Source organism: Rutidosis leptorrhynchoides, chromosome 6, assembly GCF_046630445.1.
Source record: "Rutidosis leptorrhynchoides isolate AG116_Rl617_1_P2 chromosome 6, CSIRO_AGI_Rlap_v1, whole genome shotgun sequence".
NCBI classification, from domain to species: Eukaryota; Viridiplantae; Streptophyta; class Magnoliopsida; order Asterales; family Asteraceae; genus Rutidosis; species Rutidosis leptorrhynchoides.
In genome coordinates, this window is record NC_092338.1 from 67,054,437 (window position 1) to 67,081,004 (window position 26,568).

Below are 26,568 nucleotides of genomic sequence, written 5' to 3' on the forward strand. Positions count from 1 at the left end.
ATTTGACAACACCGGTACCATGGGTCAAGATTAATCTCGACCAACACATATACGATGGGGTTTTATTGATTTCGTTGGGGGTTTTATTTATTTCATTGCGGGTATATTAAACATCTAAAAATGAACCATTAAAATTGAATTACTAACATCGGACTGCTAACTACGGACTAAGGAATTATTCAAAGTATTAAAAGTATAACAAGTATATATTTATAACGTTTGTTTAAAAATGAAAACATATTGATATATTATATATGGATAGGTTCGTGATATCAACCGGAAGACCGAGTCAAATTATTTATATCATCAAGACAAGAGTGAGTATATAGTCCCACTTTTAAACTCTAAATATTTCGGGATGAGAATACATGTATTTTATGTTTTACGATATGGACACAAGTAACTGAAAAATATGTTCTACGTTGAGTTGTACCACTGGCATACTTCCCTGTAGCTTGGTAACTAATATTTACAGCGGTATTGTAAACGCGAATCCTGTTGATAGATCTATCGGGCCTGACGACCCCAACCGGACTGGACGACCAGTATTCAACGGTTGCACAGTACTTCGTTTTGTGACTACACTTGGTACGGTGTAGTAAGATTTCATATTAAAGGGAATATGCGACGTGAAAATGTTAAGTATGGTTATCAAGTGCTCAACCACTTAGAATACTTTTATTAAAGTGTTTATATACGAAATCTTGTGGTCTATATATATATTGCTGCCGGCACTAAACCTATATCTCACCAACTTTATGTTGACCTTTTTAAAACATGTCTATTCTCAGGTGATTTCTAAAGCTTCCGCTGCATCATGTTGGATCTAACCAGGATCTTGCGTACGCATGTTTGTGTCAAAAATAAAACTGCATATCCGAGATGTTGTATTGTAAAATATGCTAGAAACCGTGTTGTTGTCATCATTTGTAAAGTTTGTAAGTCGAAGATTATCGCTAAACGTTAATCTTCTTTTTATTGTCTTAAGCTTGTAACAAAAATAATGGTTATGGTTTGTAATGTATAATATATGCAGTTTTCTTTCAAAAATGTCTCATATAGAGGTCAATACCTCGCAATGAAATCATACGTTATCTAACGCGTTCTTATGGTTAAGGACGGGTTATGACAGGTTATGCTGATGCAGGTTATTTATCTGATCCACATAAAGCTAAATCTCAAACTGGATATGTATTCCTAAATGGAGGTACTGCAATATCATGGCGTTCTCAAAAACAAACACTTGTTGCTACATCATCAAATCATGCCGAAGTGATTGCATTACATGAAGCTACTCGGGAATGTTTTTGGTTGAGATCAATGACACAAATCATTACTGATTCTTGTGGACTAGAACGCGATAAAAGTCCAACAATTATCTATGAAGATAATGCAGCTTGCATAGCACAGATGAAAGAAGGGTATATCAAAAGTGACCGAACCAAACACATACCTCCTAGATTCTTCTCATACACTCAAAATCTCATTAAGGACAACGAGATTGAAATGAGATATGTTCAATCCAGCAAAAACTCTGCTGATCTTTTCACGAAAGCACTTCCAACTGCTATTTTCAGAACACACGTTCATAACATTGGCATGAGACATGTTCAAAAGATGTAACAACCGAAGCGATGTCTACTTGAGGGGGAGTCAACTCCATGCTGCACTCTTTTTCCCTTAGCTAAAGTTTTTCCCACTGGGTTTTCTTTAGCAAGGTTTTTAACGAGGCAGTAACTTACAGTTGATCTTCAACAAACAAAATTGCTATCCAAGGGGGAGTGTTATAATATATAAATATATATATATAAATGGATAGTCAATTATTGATACACAAAAGTAATATTATTGTATTACCTAAACTTGTGATATTTTTGCTATAAATAGCCATGAATGCAAGCATTAAACTTGCACCATTTCTCACACTTACAAAGTGTTTCTTTCTTTCTCTCCATTATCATCTTTGTTCTTACACTTCATTATTAGTATTCTAAATCAAGAATCAAATCACTAAAGGTAGTTATAAGCCTACTGAATTATAACATCAAGAATCAAACCACTAAAGGTAGTTATAAGCCTACTGAATTATAACATGATTATCTTTTTTGGGTGAGACCATTGATTCAAAATCATGTTTACAATGGAAACTTTAACTTCATAATCACCGTTCACATCTTTTACTCACAAAAAAGAAAAAAAGAATATGTTTATTATTTTGAAGCATAGTTACATCGATCAGAACCAAAAAATAGCACGAATGGGTAATAAATTAGATCACCTGCACAGGCAATCGCACACCAAGTCTAGTCTTGACATCAAGTATTATATTAGGATTTTTTTTTTTTTTGAAAGGCAGTATTATATTAGGATTGCCATCCCAAATATTGCAAGCGAGTCTTCATTCCAACAAGGTCTTCATCAACATATCCATTTTAAGGGAAACAATTTTTCTGAGATCGTATCAACAATTGATATGATGCCCGCTGCTTCACGCCTGCACATTCGAGATTAAGGATGATTAATGTATACTGACATCACATGTAATAATTTTCCCAAAAAAAAACCAAGACCGGCGAGTCTACATTAAATTAATACAAGATCTCCGGTTATAATTGAAACAATTTGATCTATATCACAAAAAGTGTTATGATCATTATTCGCTTATCACGAATTTACATTTATAATAGCTTGGAAAGGAACAAAATATTTTATACTTTGACAATTTAATCCCTTAATTTAACGATCGACTATAAGGGGTTAAAACAAGTAAAAATATCATAATCATAAATGATAAATAAAACATAAGTAACTTTCTAAAACAAAGGATATAAATATAACGCAAAGCAAAAAGAAAAGAAAAAAAAAAAGAGAGAGAGAGAATAACCCGATGGCAACGTTCTTGGGTTCCCATCCAGAAATATTACATGCTTCAACGATTGCTTTTTTTCCATGATTCGTCTTTGGTGCTGTTATTAAGCTTTCGTTTCACAAATGCTGTTCCAAATTTCCCTTTCAGCTTCCTCACATCTGATGGATCAACATTATTGAATATCGGTAGAACTATCAGTCCTCTCTCCTCCCTACATTTCAAAATGTATTCAAGTTCATCCAAACACCATGATGAATCAGCGTAGTTTTCCGAGAATACGATGACCGCAATTTGTGATTCCTCAATAGCATTCAACAGGGATGGATAGATGGAATCACCCAAGGAAGTAATTCGTCGTCTTTCAAGGAAGTAATTCGTCGTCTTTGTAAGTGTGAATTAGTTGATCGGAAAGAGCATGGTAGAGATGGTCTACATAGGTATTGCGAGTATCTTCCCCTCTGAAACTAAGAAACACATCATACTTCCGTGATTCAAGTGAGTGGAAACCATTCGTAAGTATAGTTATACTTGATGGGCGTTCGGGCAACTCAAGAAGATTGTAGCAATGCCGCAGGTTGAGTAGTTTCAGTTGAGTAGGTTGCAAGAGGCTGAAAGGTAACACTGAAATTCTATTCCCACTTAGATTCAACTCTCTTAAGTCGCATAATTCACCAACATCACCTGGGATCTCTCCATCTCCCAGTTGACAGTCACTGAGATCCAAGCTTTTTAAAGAACATTCTGAATTAAAGAGATTGCTTGGAAGCTTCTCAAGATTATACAAACCATTCAACTCAAAGTTCTCCAACTGTTTTAAGTCTTGAAAGTTGCCTTCTATTCTCTTTAAATGTATACAATGTTCCAATTTTAGCAGAATAAGGTTGGTACAGTATTTACCGATTGATGAGGCTGGCAGAACTTGTATCCCAACACACCTTAAATACAACTTTATCAAGCTATCCATACTTGCTTGGATCTCTGGGAACTCAAGAAGCTCTTTACAATGCTCGATTTCAAGAGTCTTTAGTTTTTTTAAAGAGACAATGGTTGGAAAAGTTCTAAGGTTTTCACAATCAGATACAAATACGTGAACTAGGCTGTTACGATATCCAAGTGATGGATGGATCTCTTCCAAACATTTGCAATCACTGAGTTTCAGATATTCAAGACAAGGAAGTCCATCAAAATCTGGTGTGCTGACTAACTTCTCTGCATCTTCGAGGTATAGCTCTTTCAATTGTGGTAGAACCTGACGTTTGCCAACACATAGTTAATACATTATTTATCAGAGTATCATTATGATTGTTACAACAACAACAACGATACCCAATCTTAAAACTGTGAGATATATGGGAGGTGAGATGTAAAAGTAAGTCATTTCTCCACTAAGGGTAGAGAAAGTCTTCCCTCCTTCTAACCGAGGGAAAGCTCTTCCCGAAGGACCTCCAAACTATCTTTATGATTACTGTATAATAGTAACTTAATATATCAATATATTATATATTACATATTATTTTCATAACTTTATGATAAAATTAAAAGGAATGATTAAAACATTAATGTCTTACAAAAGTTTTTCGTAGGAATTTGACAACTAGACAAAGGACAAATTTATCAATAGAAAAATAGTTGATGTTTTGGAAGTTGAGAAAGAAGCATTCCATGCACGACTCTGTCGCCTCGAGATTAGTCGGTTCGCAAAGCGATTCGGAAACTCGGGCCCGAAAAGGAACCAAAAAAATGTGATGCGCGTTACCTAATATAGTTTTTATAGTTACATCAATATTTAATGCTACGAGTACGTAGCTGTGTTGATATAGTTATTCTAAAGTTAGGGCGTAAATTCCTTATTGCAAGGTGTAACCTCTGTTATACACTTATACTTGTAAATATATGTTAAATCAGAGGAACATTTGAGTCTACCTTGCAGCCTTGCCAAAGTTCTTTTTGCAAGGTATGAGGCAATATTAGAACAACAAGCTTCTTTGGTTTAAAATCTGTTGGAAACGGACTTCCAGGATAATGGTCATATGAAATATACTGCAACTTATTTGAAAGGAAACTCGGCCCTTCAATATCTTGACAAGAAATATCACGTGCATATTCTGTGGGAGACACAATTAACAACCGTAGTTTCTTCATGTTTGAAACAAGTTTGGAAAACTCCGAAGAAGACCGGCCATTAAACATTATTGCTTCAATCTTGTAATTTTCCTGCAATAATAAAACAGAACCTTGTTATATTTGCGTTATAAGTATACAGTAGGTTTCATGGGTATCGATGTATATGTATGTTTGTGTATATTAAAAAAGTTAGCTTGACCATTACCATTGCTGAATCATTGGAACACATTTCTATAATTTCATTATGCCTCCAAACCCTGCTATGATTCTCAGGATCATTAGGATGTAGGCCTCGAACGATGTTGTGGCACATTTCTTGAACCAGATCATGCATCTCGAACCTGCCATTCGAAATAGTTATGAGAGCCTTATTGTAGTGACCCGAACTTTTCCATGTTTATATATATTAATTGAGATTGATATTTACATGATTAAATGTTTCCAACATGTTAAGCAATCAAACTTGTTAAGACTTGATTAATTGAAATATGTTTCATATAGACAATTGACCACCCAAGTTAACCGGCGATTCACGAACGTTAAAACTTGTAAAAACGACATGACGATATATATATGGATATACATATGGTTAACATGAGATTATGATAAGTAAGTATCTCCATAAGTATATTAACAATGAGTTATATACATATAAACAAGACTACTAACTTAAGGATTTCGAAACGAGACATATATGTAACGATTATCGTTGTAACGACATTTAAATGTATATATATCATATTAAGATATATTAATATATCATAATATCATGATAATATAATAATTTAACATCTCATTAGATATAATAAACAATGGGTTAACAACATTAATTGAGATCGTTAACTTAAAGGTTTCAAAACAACACTTACATGTAACGACTAACGATGACTTAACGACTCAGTTAAAATGTATATACATGTAGTGTATTTAGATGTATTAAAATACTTTTGTAAGACTTCAAGACATATATCAAAACACTCATACTTAACGAAAATGGTTACAGTTACTTTCTCATTCTTTTCTTTCATCAAGAATTCTAGTCGTATTCTTACCCGTATTATACACAGCTTCAAAACGTACTTACTATGGGTATATACCAATAGGAACTAGCATGGGATTCCACTCTTGATTATGTCATGTATGACTAATCAATTTTAACTTCTACCATGAGCTAGTCAACTAACTAGAACTCCTTTTAACCCCACTCACCACTCATCAATTACCACTCATCATTCACTCCATTTCACTTCCAATTCTCTTTCTAATTCTCTCTCAACACACACACTATTATGAACGTATTTTTCCAGTAGTTAATCATCATCTTCATCAAAAATCACTTCAAGAATCAAGCTATAATCATCATAGGAAGAACACTTCAAGAACACTTCAAAAATCCCTTCAAGTTTACTAATTTACTTCCAAGCTTTCTAATCCATTCCAAGTAATCATCTAAGATCAAGAAACCTTTGTTATATACAGTAGGTTATCTTTCTTATTCAAGGTAATATTCATATTCAAACTTTGATTCAATTTCTATAATTATAAACTATCTTAATTCGAGTAAAAATCTTACTTGAACTTGTTTTTGTGTCATGATCCTACTTCAAGAACTTTCAAGCCATCCAAGATCCTTTGAAGCTAGATCATTTCTTGTCACTTCCAGTAGGTTTACCTACTAAACTTGAGGTAGTAATGATGTTCATAACATCATTCGATTCATATATATAAAACTATCTTATTCGAAGGTTTAAACTCGTAATCACTAGAACATAGTTTAGTTAATTCTAAACTTGTTCGCAAACAAAAGTTAATCCTTCTAACTTGACTTTTAAAATTAACTACACACATGTTCTATATCTATATGATATGCTAACTTAATGATTTAAAACCTGGAAACACGAAAAACACCGTAAAACCGGATTTACGCCGTCGTAGTAACACCGCGGGCTGTTTTGGGTTAGTTAATTAAAAACTATGATAAACTTTGATTTAAAAGTTGTTATTCTGAGAAAATGATTTTTATTATGAACATGAAACTATATCCAAAAATTATGGTTAAACTCAAAGTGGAAGTATGTTTTCTAAAATGGTCATCTAGACGTCGTTCTTTCGACTGAAATGACTACCTTTACAAAAACGACTTGTAACTTATTTTTCCGACTATAAACCTATACTTTTTCTGTTTAGATTCATAAAATAGAGTTCAATATGAAATCATAGCAATTTGATTCACTCAAAACGGATTTAAAATGAAGAAGTTATGGGTAAAACAAGATTGGATAATTTTTCTCATTTTAGCTACGTGAAAATTGGTAACAAATCTATTCCAACCATAACTTAATCAACTTGTATTGTATATTATGTAATCTTGAGATACCATAGACACGTATACAATGTTTCGACCTATCATGTCGACACATCTATATATATTTCGGAACAACCATAGACACTCTATATGTGAATGTTGGAGTTAGCTATACAGGGTTGAGGTTGATTTCAAAATATATATATATAGTTTGAGTTGTGATCAATACTGAGATACGTATACACTGGGTCGTGGATTGATTCAAGATAATATTTATCGATTTATTTCTGTACATCTAACTGTGGACAACTAGTTGTAGGTTACTAACGAGGACAGCTGACTTAATAAACTTAAAACATCAAAATATATTAAAAGTGTTGTAAATATATTTTAAACATACTTTGATATATATGTATATATTGTTATAGGTTCGTGAATCAACCAGTGGCCAAGTCTTACTTCCCGACGAAGTAAAAATCTGTGAAAGTGAGTTATAGTCTCACTTTTAAAATCTAATATTTTTGGGATGAGAATACATGCAGGTTTTATAAATGATTTACAAAATAGACACAAGTACGTGAAACTACATTCTATGGTTGAATTATCGAAATTGAATATGCCCCTTTTTTATTAAGTCTGGTAATCTAAGAATTAGGGAACAGACACCCTAATTGACGCGAATCCTAAAGATAGATCTATTGGGCCTAACAAACCCCATCCAAAGTACCGGATACTTTAGTACTTCGAAATTTATATCATATCCGAAGGGTGTCCCGGAATGATGGGGATATTCTTATATATATGCATCTTGTTAATGTCGGTTACCAGGTGTTCACCATATGAATGATTTTTATCTCTATGTATGGGATGTGTATTGAAATATGAAATCTTGTGGTCTATTGTTACGATTTGATATATATAGGTTAAACCTATAACTCACCAACATTTTTGTTGACGTTTAAAGCATGTTTATTCTCAGGTGAATATTAAGAGCTTCCGCTGTTGCATACTAAAATAAGGACAAGATTTGGAGTCCATGTTTGTATGATATTGTGTAAAAACTGCATTCAAGAAACTGATTTCGATGTAACATATTTGTATTGTAAACCATTATGTAATGGTCGTGTGTAAACAGGATATTTTAGATTATCATTATTTGATAATCTACGTAAAGCTTTTTAAACCTTTATTTATGAAATAAAGGTTATGGTTTGTTTTAAAAATGAATGCAGTCTTTGAAAAACGTCTCATATAGAGGTCAAAACCTCGCAACGAAATCAGTTAATATGGAACGTTTTTAATCAATAAGAACGGGACATTTCACTTATCGCTAAGCACTCTGATCCCATCATCAGGATAAAACTTGCAAGCATCAAGCATATCCTTTGCTCGATCTACACGATTGCCCCTATGGAAACAAGCAATATCCAAAAACAACTCTCTTTCAACACGATCTAGTCCATCATAACTTATTTTGAGTTTGTCCATGATTGTACGATTTGGGTTATTTTCCATCTTTTCTAAAGCACTCAGCCACTCCTTCTTGTCTTTGCCACGCAGTGAAGGTCCTAAAACTTTAAGTGCTAATGGGAGCCCATCTGCATAAGATGTAGGATTAATGTGCAAGGTACAACATATAACTATATGGCCAACATCATTTGAGCCTTCGGGGTCACACACATATACACCGAGACGTCAAATAAAATATATATATGATGTATATATATTACTCAAGTAACAAAATAGTAAATCGAAATTATTTCATTTACTATTCATATGAATAGTAAATGAATCGAAATTAATTAATTTACTATTCACATGAAAGCGACATGATAGAAATTATTAATTATAAGTTACATAACCTACCCCTGAAGTATTTGAGAAATACGACTTTATGAATTCATATTTCTATATATATTGTACCATCGGAGTAATCATCATTCATTATTTTCAGAAAACTAAAACACATATTACATATTTTGATTTCATAATATTAACCAAAGGTTGATTAATATTACTTGGGTTTGGACTAGCATCCATTGACGGTCGTTGACGGTCATACTTTTGATCGTAAGTTTCTCTCCGTCTCATCAATTCTTCAAGAAAGGTATATCGTTAACTCTTCTTTTGTTTTATATTCATGACAATTATTATGATGTAACTGGATCATTGGGAAAGATTAATCGTGTGCATGTTTCATTAAATAAGTGAAAATTTAATCTTGTTAAATTTTGTTCATAAAATAATAAAAGATTATTATTTTAACTATCCGCTGCGTTAATCTGTTTTAGTAAAAGTACACACGATTTTCCATCAGTGGTATCCGAGCCGCTTTTACATCATTTAATTGTCGCGTGATTTTCTTTAGATTTAGTTTTGTGGTGAATTGGTAACAGTCAAAACCTTTATGGTTTTGAAAGTCAACTTTGTTGATTACCTCATGACGCACAAATAAGATCTGGAAAAAATCACTGTTATAAATTTTGAATTTATTTTTATGGCTTGAATAATTGTTGTTTATTTCATTCCATGGTTGTACACATGCATTGTAACCATGGACAAGCCATATGTAGGTTTTAATCAAGGTTGCAGAAATCGGTTCTCGGGGAGTTCTCGGCAGGGTCTCCAAAACAAGAACTCGGAGAACTCGGGGAGAACTCGGGGAGTTATCGGCAGTTGACTTTCGTTGACTTTTGAGATTTTATCGAGTTTTTTTCCGAGATTTGACCTATTTTACCGAGATTTGACCGATTTTTCTGAGATTTGACCGATTTTTCCGAGATTTGGCCGATTTTTTGGAGATTTGACCGATTTTTGGTCGTTGACCAATTTTTTGGCCGATTTCAAAACGAGTTCTCGCCAGAAATGAAATTCCGAGTTCTCCCCGAGTTCTCGCCGAGTTCTCCCGATTTTTGCAACCATGGTTTTAATAATGTAGTTATTAAAATTGTGATTGCACACATAGCCTATAATGCCCCAACCTATGTATGATTGTTGTGATTGTTGATTACGGCAATATTATGTCATGTTGATTATTTATTAGAAAGGCCATTTGAAGCCAAAGTTGTATTATATTTATTTTTTAATTTTCATAGTATTGTATTTAAGTTTATTCTAAATTGTAAAAGTACTAGATTAGTTGTATTTTTCAATTTTAAATATATGTAATAAGATGAAGATTAAAGATAAAGATGCAACGTGGAGTTTGACTTAGAAGATGGCGAACAGGTCAAGTTTACAACAATGGCGTTTGTCAAGTTTTCATTTGATTCTTAAATTAAGTGGGAGCTATGATATTACCCTTAGTTTGACCTCTTGATCCCATGTCGGCTCATGGGATCAAGCATAGGATTTTTGGGCTAGGCTATGTGTGTGTGATGCATGGTATGGTTGTGTTTTATTTTTACGCATTTATATTTAATTGTTGATTATAATGTATGCTAAATGTTTTTGATGAAAACATCAAATAAAACTAGTAACGAGTTTCAAAGGTTAAAATTGATGATTTTAAAAAGTTAAACTCTAATGAGTTTAAAGTTAAATATTTTTTTGAAACTCAAATAATATATATGGGCGACATCTTTTAAAAATGTTTTAAAATGATACACAATGTGTATTTGTTATTTTTTTTATATAAAATAAAATAACAAACTAGACGCATAAACACGATCGACGTATATAAAATTGGTTAAAATGATTTTTAACAAATAGTGTAGCGAATCTTGTGTGCATGCATTATTTGTTAACACGAACATTTTCAAAATACCCGTCAAATTTAAGTCATGCCATCCATTGAGCTTGCAAACACTCCTCGTTATTTTTTGATTACGGTGAGACCTAATCGAATTATAGCCACGAGGTGGATTTTCAGTTACGAGTGAGACTAGGCTGAATTTCCACTGTTTCCAAATTGGACGACTTAATCGTATTCACGATGAGATCTGAGTTCGAGGCAAGGATGGGACAAACATGCCAATAGATAATAGTGGTTTGTTAGACTACACATATCTCAAGGTCCCATAAAGATCTAAGAGTTGCACCTGTGATGCAATTGGTACTCGCTACCTACCAGTAGACTCTATAACTGCTAGCTGATCAACAGATGTAGTTATGGAACCTCTATGTGGATCTTAGGCTTTCGTAAATTAATTGTTTTTAAATATATTAAAACTTGGGTAATTAATTTATTAAAGTATTATATCGAAAATACTAAAATTGAACCTTGTTCTTTTGTAGATGTCAAACAATCAAAACGTAAACCAAAACACCCTCCGTTCTTTGTTGGAGAAGGAGAAACTCAATGGTTCAAACTTCCTCGATTGGTACCGCAACCTGAGAATTGTTCTCAAATATGAAGGGAAGTTGAACAAAATTAAAGAACCCTTACCCGAAGCTCCTCCTGAGACAGCTACTGCTGCTCAAAAGAATGCTTATCAGAAGTTGTTTGATGAGCAAGAGAAGATAGCTTTAATCATGCTTGCTAGTATGACTTCTGACCTCCAAAAGGAAATGGAAGATCGTACAGCATATGATATGATGACTGAGCTGAAAAATATGTTTCAAAACAGGCTAGTCAAGAGTTATATGAAACTTATAAGCTTCTTCAAACATGCAAAATGGAGGAGGGTCAATCAGTGAGCTCTCATGTCTTGAAAATGAAAAGCTACATTGACCGATTGGAAAAACTTGGAACTACCTTGCCGCCTAACTTGGCTGTGAACACGGTTTTGGTTTCACTACCAAAATCGTATCACCAATTTGTAATGAATTACAATATGTAAGGTTGGGAGAAATCTCTGGCAGAGGTGCACTCGATGCTCAAAACTGCTGAACAGGATATTCCATATAAGGTTTCCAATCCAGGTGTCCTAATGATTAGGGATGGTAAGGTGAAAAAGAATAAGTCGAAAACTTGGGGAAAAGGAAAAGGCAAGTCAATTGCTAAGAAAAAGATTCCACCACCTCCCAAGAAAGAAAACCCAGTGAAAGACGCCGAATGTTTCCACTGTGGAAAAGTTGGCCACTGGAGGAGGAATTGTCCTTCCTACCTATCTGAGTTGAGAAAAGGCAAAGCTGGCCAGACCAGCAAATCAAGTATATTTCATATACAGTTATATACTTTTTTTAGTGATTCCTGGATTTTTAATACTGGTTGTGGTACTCACATCTGTAACAATATGTAGGGAATGAGAAGAAGTAAGAGACTGAAGAACAACACACTAGACTTAAGAGTGGGGAATGGGGCTCGAGCTGCTGTCGAAGGTATTGGCACCTATGAGCTTACTCTACCTAGTGGTCTTATTGTTTTGTTGGAACAATGTCATTATGCTCCTAGTATTACGAGCAATGTAATTTCAGTTTCTCTTTTGAAAAATGTTGGTTTTGAACTAACATTTACGCACTTTGGTATTTCAGTTTCTAAGAATAATGTATTTTATTTTAATGCTATTCCACGTGATGGTATTTTTGAAATTGATATGCGTGGTGTAATTTCAAATAATAATTCTATATATACATGTACTGCCAAACGAGTCAAGAAAGACTTGAATAATACCTATCTATGGCATTGTCGTCTTGGTCATATAAACAAGCAACGCATTTCAAAACTCCAATCTGATGGGCTTTTGGAATCAACTGGCTCTGAGTCATTTGATGTATACGAGTCATGTTTATGTGAAAAGATGACAAAGGCTCCTTTCTCCGGTTTAGGGGAAAGAGCTAAAGATCTTTTAGGACTAATACATACTGATGTATGTGGCCCTTTTAGAACTATGTCTAGAAATGGTGAATCATACTTCGTTACATTTACTGATGATTATAGTAGATATGGTTATGTTTACTTGCTGAAACATAAACATGAAGTTTTTGAAACATTCAAAATCTTCCAAAATGAAGTAGAGAATCAACTTGGAAAGACCATTAAAGCCCTTCGCTCTGATCGGGGAGGGGAATATATGAGTCAAGAGTTTTTGGACCACATGAAGAATCGTGGGATAGTCTCACAGTTCACTCCACCTTACACACCACAACATAATGGTGTGTCGGAGCGGAGGAATCGAACTTTACTTGATATGGTTCGATCTATGATGAGTCTAACTACTCTGCCGATGTCTTTTTGGGGTTATGCATTAGAGTCTGTTGCACGCATACTCAATATGGTTCCAACCAAGAAGGTAGAAAAGACACCATATGAATTATGGTATGGAAAGAGTCCTAAGTTGTCTTATTTGAAAGTCTGGGGTTGTGAAGCGTATGTGAAACGTGACACTTCAAACAAGTTAGAACCCAGAGGTATCAAATGTCACTTTGTGGGATACCCAAAGGAAACAATGGGTTACTACTTTTACTACCAAGCTGAAAACAAAGTGTTTACTGCTCGGTTTGCTGAATTCTTGGAAAGAGATCTTCTCTTACAAGAAGTTAGTGGGAGTAAAGTAGATCTTGAAGAAATTCAAGAATCACAAAGTAACATACCTTCTGAAGGCACTAGCCAACCGCACGTTGAAGCTGAACACACTGTTGGTGAGCCATAACGTGTTGCACCTATACTTCGTAGATCTAGTAGAACTCCTCATCAACCTGAGAGGTTAAATCTTCTGATTAATTCAGATGAACCTCATCTAGGGGATTATGATGAACCCTCTAGTTATGGTGAAGCCATGTCAGATCCACAATCTGACAAATGGGGAGATGCTATGAAGGCAGAGATGCAGTCCATGAAAGATAATCAAGTATGGAACTTGATTGATCTTCCACCCAATTGCAAGACAGTGGGCAGTAAATGGGTCTTCAAGAAGAAGGCTGACATGGACGATAATGTAAACACTTTTAAGGCTCGATTGGTGGCAAAAGGTTATACTCAAACTCAAGGAATTGATTATGAGGAAACTTTTTCACCAGTAGCGAGCATTAAATAAATTAGGATACTTATTGCCATAGCTGCTTTTCATGATTATGAAATATGGCAAATGGATGTCAAAACCGCTTTCCTAAATGGCGACCTAAGCGAGGACGTATATATGGTTCAGCCGGAAGGGTTTGTGAATCCTAAGCATCCTACTAAAGTATGCAAGCTTCTAAAATCCATTTATGGATTAAAGCAAGCATCCAGGAGCTGGAATCTTAAGTTTGATCAGAAAATCAAAGAGTTTGGTTTTTTTCAAAACCAAGATGAGCCCTGTGTTTACATTAGAGCTAGTGGGAGCAAAGTTGTCTTCTTGATCTTGTATGTTGATGACATACTACTTATTGGAAATGACATTCCAACTTTACAAGATGTCAAATCTTGGCTTGGAAAATGTTTTGCCATGAAAGATCTTGGAGAAGCTAAGTATATTCTAGGAATCGGGGTCTATAGAAATAGATCCAAAAGGCTTATTGGTTTGAGTCAAAGTACATACATTGACAAAATCTTATGAAGATTTAACATGCAAAACTCCAAGCGCGGAGCATTGCCCATGCAAAAGGGCATAACCTTGAGCAAGTCTCAAAGTCCTATCACACCTGATGAGATAAGACGAATGAAATGTGTTCCGTATGCTTCGGCTATAGGATCCATTATGTATGCCATGTTATGTAATAGACCTGATGTGTCGTTAGCTTTGAGTTTGACGAGTCGTTATCAACAGAATCCAGGTGAAGAACATTGGATTGCTGTTAAGAGCATTCTTAAATATTTGCGGAGAACTAAATATATGTTCTTGGTTTACGGTGGTTTGGAAGAAGAGTTGAGTATTAGATGTTATACAGATGCTAGTTACCAAACTGATCGAGATGATTCTCGATCCCAGTCAGGGTATGTCTTTGTCATGAATGGCGGGGCAGGTGATTGGAGAAGCTCAAAGCAGAGCACAGTTGCACAGTCTACAACGGAAGCAGAATACATTGCTGCCTCAGAAGCTGCTCAAGAAGCTGTCTGAATTAGGAAGTTTATTGCTGAACTCGGAGTAGTTCCCAGCATTGAATCCCCTATGGAAATGTACTGTGATAATTCAAGTGCTATTATACTTGCAAAAGAATCACGTGTACGTAAAGGTAGCAGACACATTCTTCGAAAGTTTGACTACATTCAAGAAGTCGTTGAGAGGAATGATATTAGTATTCTTAAGATTCATACAGATGATAATGTGGCTGACCCGTTCACGAAGCCCATGACACACAACAAGCATGATGATCATGCTAGTAGTATTGGACTTCATTATGCTGCTGATCTTTTTAATTTGTAATTTAGTATTTGGATATTTTTGGAACATTAAGCAGTTTTATCTTTATGAATTGATATATAGTTGGTATGATCAGTTTCATTTATATCAATGTGTTCTATATTAGCATGTTTAATCCATGAATAATTGTTGATTATTCAAAATCTCCATAATCGGTTATGTTATGGGAATAACATGAATTAAGATTAATATGAAGTTTTGGTTATATTTATTGATGATAAATAGTTAACTTGTTGAGACCAAAATTCATATGTATTCATTGATGATGAATGTTGGAATGACCCATCCGAGATGTCACTACATGGATCATTGTCAGTAGTGAATCTTTTAGTGATCATGTCTTTATGTCCTTAGACTTGAGATGCACGCCAGTTTTGATGTGTGGAACATTGTACTTTGATATGGTTAAACGCTGTCCTGAATAAGGCTGTTATAAAGGCCATTATTGGGTATAATGTAAAGCCCGTGATAGACACGTGTATGCAATATAGGATTTGTTCCTCTAAAATGTTTGGAGTTAGATACTTTTTGAGCTCATCGATGAATGAATAAGATATTTGTGTGGCCGCACCCAGATGTAATTAAGATGATACTTAATTAATTTGGTGATCTAATTCAGTTCTAAGATAGAGAAACAAAATTGTTAAACAAATGAGAATGACCGATGATCCATATCTCAAGTTTAACTAAAGTATCTGAAACAAAAGGACGAATGACATTTAAAACTTACCATAAACAGTTTCGAGAAACTACCCTCACATGAATTTGGGGACAATGACGTGTTGCTAGACGCTTACCATTGTTTGTATAGTTACTTGGTGTTGTGCCATGCACAAGTGGGAGTCTGTAGGATTAATGTGCAAGGTACAACATATAACTATATGGCCAACATCATTTGAGCCTTCGGGGTCACACACATATACACCGAGACGTCAAATAAAATATATATATGATGTATATATATTACTCAAGTAACAAAATAGTAAATCGAAATTAATTCATTTACTATTCATATGAATAGTAAATGAATCGAAATTAATTAATTTACTATTCACATGAAAGCGACATGATAGAAATTATTAATTATAAGTTACATAACATACCCCTGAAGTATTTGAGAAATACGACTTTATGAATTCATATTTCTATATATATTGTACCATCGGAGTAATCATCATTCATTATTTTCAGAAAACTAAAACACATATTACATATTTTGATTTCATAATATTAACCAAAGGTTGATTAATATTACTTGGGTTTGGACTAGCATCCATTGACGGTCGTTTGAAGTGTAGTGTGGACTATCCAAAGAGACGGTCATACTTTTGATCGTAAGTTTCTCTCCGTCTCATCAATTCTTCAAGAAAGGTATATCGTTAACTCCTCTTTTGTTTTATATTCATGACAATTATTATGATGTAACTAGATCATTGGGAAAGATTAATCGTGTGCATGTTTCATTAAATAAGTGAAAATTTAATCTTGTTAAATTTTGTTCATAAAATAATAAAAGATTATTATTTTAACTATCCGCTGCGTTAATCTGTTTTGGTAAAAGTACACACGATTTTCCATCATAAGAAACCATACGCCATGAAAGAGTATAATAGTCTTCTGTAGGAGATTTATCCTTCAGCACTGCATGTTTATTAAAGAGTTGAATCGCCTCACTGTCTGATAATAAACGGGCATGATATATCCTTACGTTATCTCTTTTTAGCAAATGCTCATCTCTAGTTGTGATTATTATTCGGCTCCCACTGCCAAACCATTCATGGGATCCAGCTAAAGCCTCTATTTGTTCATCTTTATCAATATCATCAAGAACAATTAAAACTTTATTACTACTTAATCTCCCTCTTATCATATTTTTTCCTTCTTCAACACTTTGTACATTCACATCTTTTTTCAAAAGAGTTGATAGAATTTTCTCTTGAAGTTTTTTTAAACCATGTGGTCCTGATTCCTCCCGAATTTGGTCAATATAGCAATGACCATCAAACTGCCGAGAGATTTTTTGATAAGCAGAATAAGCAAGAGTTGTCTTGCCAATACCCCCAACACCCCATATCCCAACCATGTGCACACCACCTGACTCAAAATCTAAGAGTGATTTCAACGATTGCAAGCGAGTCCCCATTCCAACAAGGTCATCATCAATATCTGACTTTATGAAAATCAATTTTTCTAATATCGTATCAACAATTACTTTTATGCCCGCTGCTTCATGCCTGCACATTTGACATATAGATGATTTGTTTATGGTGGCATTCTGTTAGAACACAAATAATGGTGTGGGTTTGTGATGTTTAATAAGAATAGAAATAACCCCTTCCCCTCGTAAGTTGAAACTATGTGAGCTCATTTTGTAATATCCTTAAGCATTTGACAGAGATATTTTGAACATTTCTCTCTCAATCTTCTTACACATTCATAACCGAATTAAACAAATTCATAAAAAACATCAATCATATTTTTAAAAATTTATTTCAGAGCGAAATAGAATTCTTCTAATCAATCCTTAGCTGAACTCGTGTTAGAATGGTTATCAAGAGGTCACGGGCTCGAGTCCCAGCTTCTCTCTCTCTCTCTCTCTCTCTCTCTCTCTCTCTCTCTCTCTCTCTTTACTTTATCCCATTAATTCTTTCTACCCCACCCACACACACATATTTTTTTCTTAATTTACCCCTTAAAGTTTTTTATTTTCAATCTAATCCTCTCACTCCATTATTTTATTTATAAATGTTTTTTTAGTCTAACATTTTTTATAATATTTATATGACTTATTTTATTTTATCTTATATACTTATATAGAAAAAAAAAATATTTTTTTTTACCTCATTTTTCAGATATCGTTGCCGCAACGCGCGGCTATAACTCTCTTTTTAGTTACGTTAGACTCATTAACGTCAAATTATTTTAATTGAAAACATATAATTATGTACGAAAAAAGTTACGTAGACATTTAGTAGCAATATCCATTAAAAGTTATTACATGGTCAACTGCACTGCGACAGCAGCGAAGCGCGGTCGACCCCAAAACTTGTTAACTTTTAAAATGGAAAAAAAAATTCGATATCTTTGTTTGATAAGTGTTCTGTATATTATTTAAGTATGATATTAATTAGATGCTTAATGGTTAATAGAGAGTTTCAACTCTGAATAATTCAGCACTGAATGTTGAACCATTCATCATCATATGCCATTAAGAGGTCAGTAACAAATGCGCTGAATGCTATTCAATTAAAAGGTAAACAAACACACTCTTACTCTTTTTCTAATTAGGACACAAGTAGATTCAGTTGCCTAATTTGTGTGATAATTTTGATATATAGACTTACTATAGTGAATCCTAATTTAATATTCCACTATTCTTTTTTGGAAAGTCAGTAAACTTCTTTTATACCCAATGTTTATAAAACAAAAATTAGAAAAAAAGTAAGAGTAAAACTATAAAGTATTTCTTAAGGCTCGACATGAAGGAGCTTTTGCTAACCGAGGACATGACTTCTGATAGGGATGCGTGGAGGGCTAGAATTAGAAGTGTAGAGTAGGGTTGCTTTTTACTATTATTATTTTTATTAGTGTTATTATACTAGTATTATTAATAATATTATTATTATTACTATCATTATTATTATTTTTATTATTATCGTTATTATTTATAACAGTAATATTATTATTATTATTATTATTATTATTATTATTATTATTATTATTATTATTATTACTTCTTGTAAGACCCTAATCTTCATTGTACAGCAGAGTAAATAGAGTACATAAAGTGTGGGAATGACTGTGCAGTTGAACAGAAGTCAGAAGCTGAGCTGGGCTTAGTGCGCTCAGCGCACACCTAATGGTGCGCGCCGCGCACTATTACTGTTGCCGGGTTCTGCTTGTTTTAATCTGATATTTTGATGGGCTTTTTGGTAATTTCACTTGTGGACGAGTTTGAGGTCAGTAGGTCAGATCTTGGGGTGTCTCTCACTCCATTTCCAACTACTTCATCTCTTTTATTTCAATTTTAGAGAGAGAGTGATTCTTGTGTGAGAAAGCTCCAATCTAAGAGGAAGAAGTTGTTCTCGGGCCAAAGTGCGAGTGTTAAAGTTGTTCATCTCCTCTCTAGCTACGTTTTGGTTGTTGTGGTATGTTCTAACTTTGATTTCTTATTTTAATTGTTTAAGGGTTAGGGTTTGTGTAAATGAAGAACATTAAAACCCATATTTGGTGATTTTGGGTGTTCTTGGGTAAGATTGAGTCATGAAGACTCAATAGTAACTAACCTAGGGTTTCAAAGTGTTAATTGAGTTTTATGAGCCTAAAATGGGTTAGTTAATTACTAGCACACCTAGATGTTTAGTAAATGAGTGTATGTGGGTTTGTGAATGACCCGAAATGGGTGTGTTGGCTTTAAAATGGTCAAAAGAGTAACGATTGACATAGTTGGGGATTATGGGTATGAATTACCCTAATTATGTTATAATTAGTGTTGTTGGACCTTAATCACTAGCTTTTAAGTGATTAATGATGGTCTTGGCCCTTAAGGGCGGTTTTGGTGAAAATGGGGCATTTAATGCATTAAGTCATTAAATGCACTTAAGTGAATTGTTGGTAATAAGTCCAACTAGTTTATGTGTTGATTGAAGTACTTATTATATTAGGTACTTTGCTTTGAAGCTTGCGGAAGTATAAAATCGTCACCGAATCGTTAAGGTGAGTGGAATAATTATGCGTATATGTATATGGCGTATTTATTTGTGAATGTTATGGTATGAACCACGTGCCGGTAGTGCCATAACATGTATGTGACGAGTATTTGGATGTGAACCACGTGCCGGTAGCATCAAGTGTGAACCACGTGCCGGTAGCACTATAAACTTTGGATGTGAACCACGTGCCGGTAGCATCAAGTGTGAACCACGTGCCGGTAGCACTATAAAATGAAGCGTGAACCACGTGCCGGTAGCGCTAAAGTGTGAACCACGAGCCGGTAGCACTATAAAAGAGTGAGACTCAAATGCGTATGTAACGGCCGGTCAAAATCCCTTTTGACGCAACACGTTATTCACTGGTTTCATCGCGAGGTTTTGACCTCTATGTGATACGTTTTGTAACATTGCATTCGTTTGAAAAGGTATTTCATAAATTAATATATAAATTCCAGGTTTTTAACATCTGATGATTCCTGCGTATAGATAATCACCATTTAAATGGTTTACAATAATACATCTGTTGATAATACAGTCAAAATAAGGTACATGGTAATGGTTTGGTGAATGCAAGTTTCTTGTATACAGCATGTATGACTCCAAGCACATAACTTATATCACGTATAAGCAAACAGCGGAAGACTTCTAGAAACCGGAGAATAAACATGCTAACAAGTGTCAACACAAAGGTTGGTGAGTTCATAGTTTTAATGTTTTGCATAATCTGTACATAAAGGTGGATCACAAGATTTCAGTTGTTTCATCCAGAAACGTTTATTAAAATATTCTACAAGATTGAGCACCCTGGTAACTAAACTTTAACGTTATAATAAGTACCCTTTGTATAATCATCTTAATAATACACGCAAACCAACGTGTACGCTTCTCAAATAGCATACGTCCGTTAAAAGGCTAGCGCTACTAGCTCGGACGGGGATGTCAAGCCCTATGGATCCATATACAACTATTCGCGCCCACCAGTTCTTATAACCGGCAGTTACTAGTTACCAAAGCTAAGGGATTTTCGGTTCAAACTCGGTGTAGAATTTAGTATGTACTTGTGTCCATTGTTTTTAAAATAAAGTGCATGTATTCTCAGCCCAAAAATATATTGCAAAAGCAATTAAAAAGGGATCAATGAAACTCACCTTAGCAGCATATAAAGTCGTTCACCAAAATGTGACCGAAACTCGGATTACCAAATAACCGTAGATCTCAACCTAGAGAACATATGTTGGTAAATAAATGTCTATCAAGCTAGGTCAGGTCATAGTGTATCACAATCCTAATGCTCGAGATCGACATACAAAAGTTATCAAAAGTTATTTTTAAAAAAAATCAATTTTGACAGTTGCTTAACAAAACGGGACGTGTTTTATTTAAGGATTCATTTATTCGACTGGTAATATTCAAAAATCCAATTTATTAATCTTACAAACAAGTTGTTTAAATATCAATTGCAGATTCAAGAGCAATTCCAATTAATGTCAATCATAATTCAGTTGATCATATCTTTTAATCCGTTCATCGAAACTATTCGATATCTAAATGAAAAGTTATTGATTTTTCGCTAGCTTTCTAAAAACATGCATACCATATACCTTTTTCCAGTAATATATGTATTTAATTCGCGATTCATTATAAACTGTTTAGCAACGAAATTTAGCATACAAGCATGTATAAATATATATACTCGAGCACTAGACATGGATACACAATTAATATATAAAAGATAAAATATGAGTGCTTACGTATCAATATTGAGATTCAATATAGTAGGAAAGTACGTAGACGTAACGGAGATGATAAACACTAGGTTTGATTCATAAATATACCCCCGAACATTACCTATAACCTCCTTGGTAATAACCCATAATTTCCTTAGCTCTATCCCGCTTGAAAACCATTTTGAAAGTGACACGCTCATAACCTCGTCGTAGTATTTTATGTATAATACTAATTAATAATATTAATAATAATAAGATTAATAATAATATTAATCTTAATAATAATAATAATAATAATAATAATAATATAAATTTAAATATAAATATGGAAAGCAGAGAGATAAATATGAATTGAATTCGATCACTGGCTTCGCGTTTTATACTATCTGACTTGCCCCAGCCCACCATGCGATCGCATGGTTTTTGGGCATCAAGGCCATGCGATCGCATGGCCCTCTGATCCAGCTCACATTGTTTTAACTTTTTGTTTGTCGACATAATTTAATAATAATATATATAATATATATAATTTAAATTAATTAATTATATATTATATTTTATTCCCGTGCGTAGTGGACTTGTAACTTTTGCTCCGATAAGTCGTACGTCGTCACTCGACTTATGTCCCGGTTCCGGTTTTTCGAGTGTCCCTTCGTACTCTGAGAAAACTTGTAATTGTCATTTTGAAATAGCATTTACTGTAGCAAAGTTACTGCAGCAAATTTTTTTACTGTAGCAAATAGTGATTTTCGAAAACACTGTTGCTTTTCGGGTACTGTAGTAATTTGAAAATACTGTAGCAAATTAGTGTTTTACTGGTTCATCTTAAACGTTTTAGTTAACTTATCTAAATATCAATCGAATCAATAATCGAATGTTACTATCGTTTACTAAATAACTTGAAATCATATATATTCAAATAGATATATAAACCAATAAGTTTAATGTACGGTATCATGCAATTAAAACTTTGTTACGTTTTCAAGTTATAGTATATAAATGTATCTATTTACATATAATTGTTCGCGAATCGTTGAGAAAATCGAAGGGTATTTGAATAGTTTAAAATTTTGAGATTCAACTTCATAGATTTTGCTTATCGTGTCGGAAACGTTAAAGATTAAGTTTAAATTTGGTCAGAAATTTTCGGGTCATCACAGCGTATGGTGTAAACCACGTGCCGGTAGCACCATAGCGTTATGGTTAACCATATTGTGTTGTTGGATATTGTTTAGCATGCGATATATATATACATTGTGTTGAGTATATGCTAATGTGGTATTGTGATTTGTGTATGAGTTACTAGCATTATGAGTATGACGGTATGCTAATTGAGTTATATTCTCGTATGAGGTATTTGGTGGGTGCGAATGCAAATAGATGGGTTATATATGTGTATGTATAATTGTTGCACTCACTAAGCTTTGCTTACCCTCTCGTTGTTTATCTTTTTATAGGCTCGGGCGTTGACAAGGGTAAGGGCGTACGATTGGATTAGAGATCCCGCTTGTTTGATAGAGGACGCTTTTGGATGTTATAGCTTTTGAAGTTTGACCGAGATTGGGTAGTTTAACCCCCAAACACCATGCTCATAGTGTCGTTTGGAATTTAAACTCTTATGGTCGAATTTGTATGTTTTGAACAAAACTCGTAAAACGGACGATGTGGGCCCCGTTTTGTAAAACGCATTTTATGATTGAATCGTATGAGTTTTTCATATTAGAACATATTGTGAAAAGCGTTTCGTCTAAATATGTCGGGAAGTGGGAGATCTTTATTTGAAAAATTGCAAAACTGGACAGAACTGTTTTGGGCTTGTGCGCGCCGCGCACATATGGTGGTGCGCGCCGCGCACTATACTGATATAAAAAAAAAAAATTTATTCCGCGTGTTTGATTGTAAAATGGGCTGGGTTGTTACACTTCTACTATTATAGTACCCTTAGTATTATTACATTTTACTATTACTATTATTACTATTTACTATTATTAGCATATTATTATTATTATTATTATTATTAATTATTAGTATTATTAGTATAAGTATTATCAATATTAATACTATTACTATCCTTATTAACTATTAGTACTAATATTATTATTAGTGTTACTACTACTATCACTTTTACTATTTCAATCTACTATTTTTAGTAATATTAAACGAGTAGGTTTTTGTATGTATGCCTGCATGTTTGTTTGTTTGTATGTATGGACGTATGTTTATTGACGTATGTATGTAAGTTTTTGTTATGTATGTAATTATGCTTATGTATGTAGGTATGCAAAGAGGATGTTTGCTTATGTAGCTTCTTTCTAAGTGATCTATGTATGTATGTCTACGCTTGTATGTATCTTCATGCTGAATGATTTAGGTTTTTCTCGTTTTTGCTTTTTACCCGTACATCTTCTTGGTATGTGTTTATATGTGTGTGCACGTATGTGGGATGTAGGTATGGCTGTGTGTGTGATGTATGTACACATGTTTATGTTTGTTAGTTTGTTTTTGTATGTATGTATGTTTTGTTTGTTTGTTTGTAGGTGTGTATATATGTATGCATGCATGTATGTTTTTGTCCATAGGTTTATGGATGACTTGGTTTGTATCAACGCATACAGATGTAGGTATGTAAGTTTTTGCATGTATGTATGCTTATGTAGGTATGTATGTATGTTTGTATGTATGCGTGTATGTAACTAGTTATGTATATATGTAATATGTATGCTTATCTAGGTGTGTATGGTATGTATGTATGGTTGTATGTATGTCCGTGGGTACATTTCATGTGTGTACGTAGGTATGTTTGTGTAAGGATGGATGTAAGCATGTATATAGATTTATGTTTGTGTGTATGTATGTTTATGTTTGTATGTATGTTTGTATGATTAGGTGTCTAGCATCGTTCGGTGCATCTTGGGGCCATTATGGCTGAGGACGACTCTCTTTGCTCTTGAGCTTGGTTGGTTTCCTTTAGTTGTGTGGCTTCGGGGATGTCTACCGTAAAGGTGCATGAGTGGTGGTTGGTTTGTTACGGGTGGTTGGCTCTTTGCTTGCGCAACAACTTCCACCCGGCATGCCTCTCGAGTTGCTGTCCACAAGGTCTTCTGGCTCTGTTAACTTCCACCCGGCATGCCTCTCGAGTTGCTGTCCACAAGGTCTTCTGGCTCTGTTTATTGCTTGCGCAACAACTTCCACCCGGCATGCCTCTCAAGTTGCTGTCCACAAGTGATTCGTCGTCTTTGTAAGTGCTAATTAGTTTATCCGAAAGAGCTTTGTAGAGATGATCTACATAGTTCTTGCGAGTATCTTCTCCTCTGAAACTAATAAAAACATCATACTTCCATGATCCAGCAGAAGAAGAAGAAGAAGCCATTGATGTGTTTGAGATCTAATCTGTATAATAACTAAGAAGAAGAAGCCATTGATGTGTTTGAGATCTAGTCTGTATAATAACTAGAAGCTTATTATTACTGTATTATTTTAGCTGAATGAAAAGATAATAATATAGAAACACTTTATAGCCATCCAAAAAGATAAGATGATAGGATATTGCCTTAATTTTCCACATACCGTTGAATTGGTTTCATACTATTAATATTTTCTGTTGGAAATAGGAGGCTAGGTATATTATTTGGGGAAGAGAGGATTGATGATTTAGATGTTTGATTGATCTTGAAGGCTTTGTTTATTACTTGATTTGCTTTGCTTTGCTTTGCTTTGCTTTGCTTTGCTTGATTACAAATGAGGGGTGAAGCCCTCTATTTATACTACTCAATGGAGTAGTCTAGAACTCTCCATCATCTACTAATATCTAGATATTTTCTAAGTATTATCTAGATATTTCCTAAATATTATCTTAAATATTTTACAAGATGTTTCTACTCACTTTCACTACTAGATATTACAAGAAGTTTCTAGATATTGGACTACAATCTTGATCCATATACTTGTATACTTGCAAGCCCATATCCAAAACACATAGCCCAAAATCAAGTTTAACTTCCAACAGCCCCCCTTAAACTTGATTTCGTCACTCCGAGCATATTCCGTAATCTCTGAAACGTCTCATGTTTTAGAGGCTTTGTGAAAATATCAGCAACTTGGTCAAATGACTTCGCGCACTTTATCTGCACCTCTTTATTTGTTACACACTCCCTGATGTAATGGTATTTCGTATCGATGTGCTTGCTTCGATCATGGAAGACTGGATTCTTTGCTAGAGCAATCGCAGACGTGTTATCCACATATATCTCCGTGGGTTCCTTTTGAAAAAACTTAAGCTCATTTAGTAACTTCCTGAGCCATATTGCATGACAGGTGCACGATGTTGCTGCAACAAACTCGGCTTCACACGTTGACAGAGTCACAATGGGCTGCTTCTTCGAGCTCCATGTGAAAGCCATGTCTCCCATATAGAACACAAAACCACTCGTACTCTTACGATCATCTATGTCTCCAGCCCAATCACTATCACTATATCCAACTAGCTTGAAGTGATCAGAAGGCGAATAAAACAGGCCATAGTCAATCGTACCTTTGATGTAGCGAAGTATCCTCTTGGCCGCCTTCAAGTGATTTATTGTAGGTGCTTCCATGTATCGACTTACTAGTC

At 34.3% G+C, this 26,568-nt stretch overlaps 1 protein-coding gene and 1 pseudogene across 1 annotated transcript; both read right to left on the bottom strand.

Annotated features, from left to right (window-relative positions):
• Positions 1-4,247, bottom strand: part of LOC139853716 (TMV resistance protein N-like) — a 273,112-nt pseudogene extending 268,865 nt beyond the window's left edge.
• A 4,371-nt stretch (positions 4,248-8,618) lies between these two features.
• On the bottom strand, positions 8,619-25,329 carry LOC139853717 (TMV resistance protein N-like). The gene is made up of 3 exons (XM_071843082.1): positions 25,034-25,329; positions 17,114-17,754; positions 8,619-8,896 (listed from the first exon to the last, which is right to left on the bottom strand). Exons 1-3 carry the CDS (start codon positions 25,327-25,329, stop codon positions 8,619-8,621), a joined length of 1,215 nt encoding a protein of 404 aa, XP_071699183.1.
• Positions 25,330-26,568: the final 1,239 nt, after the last annotated feature.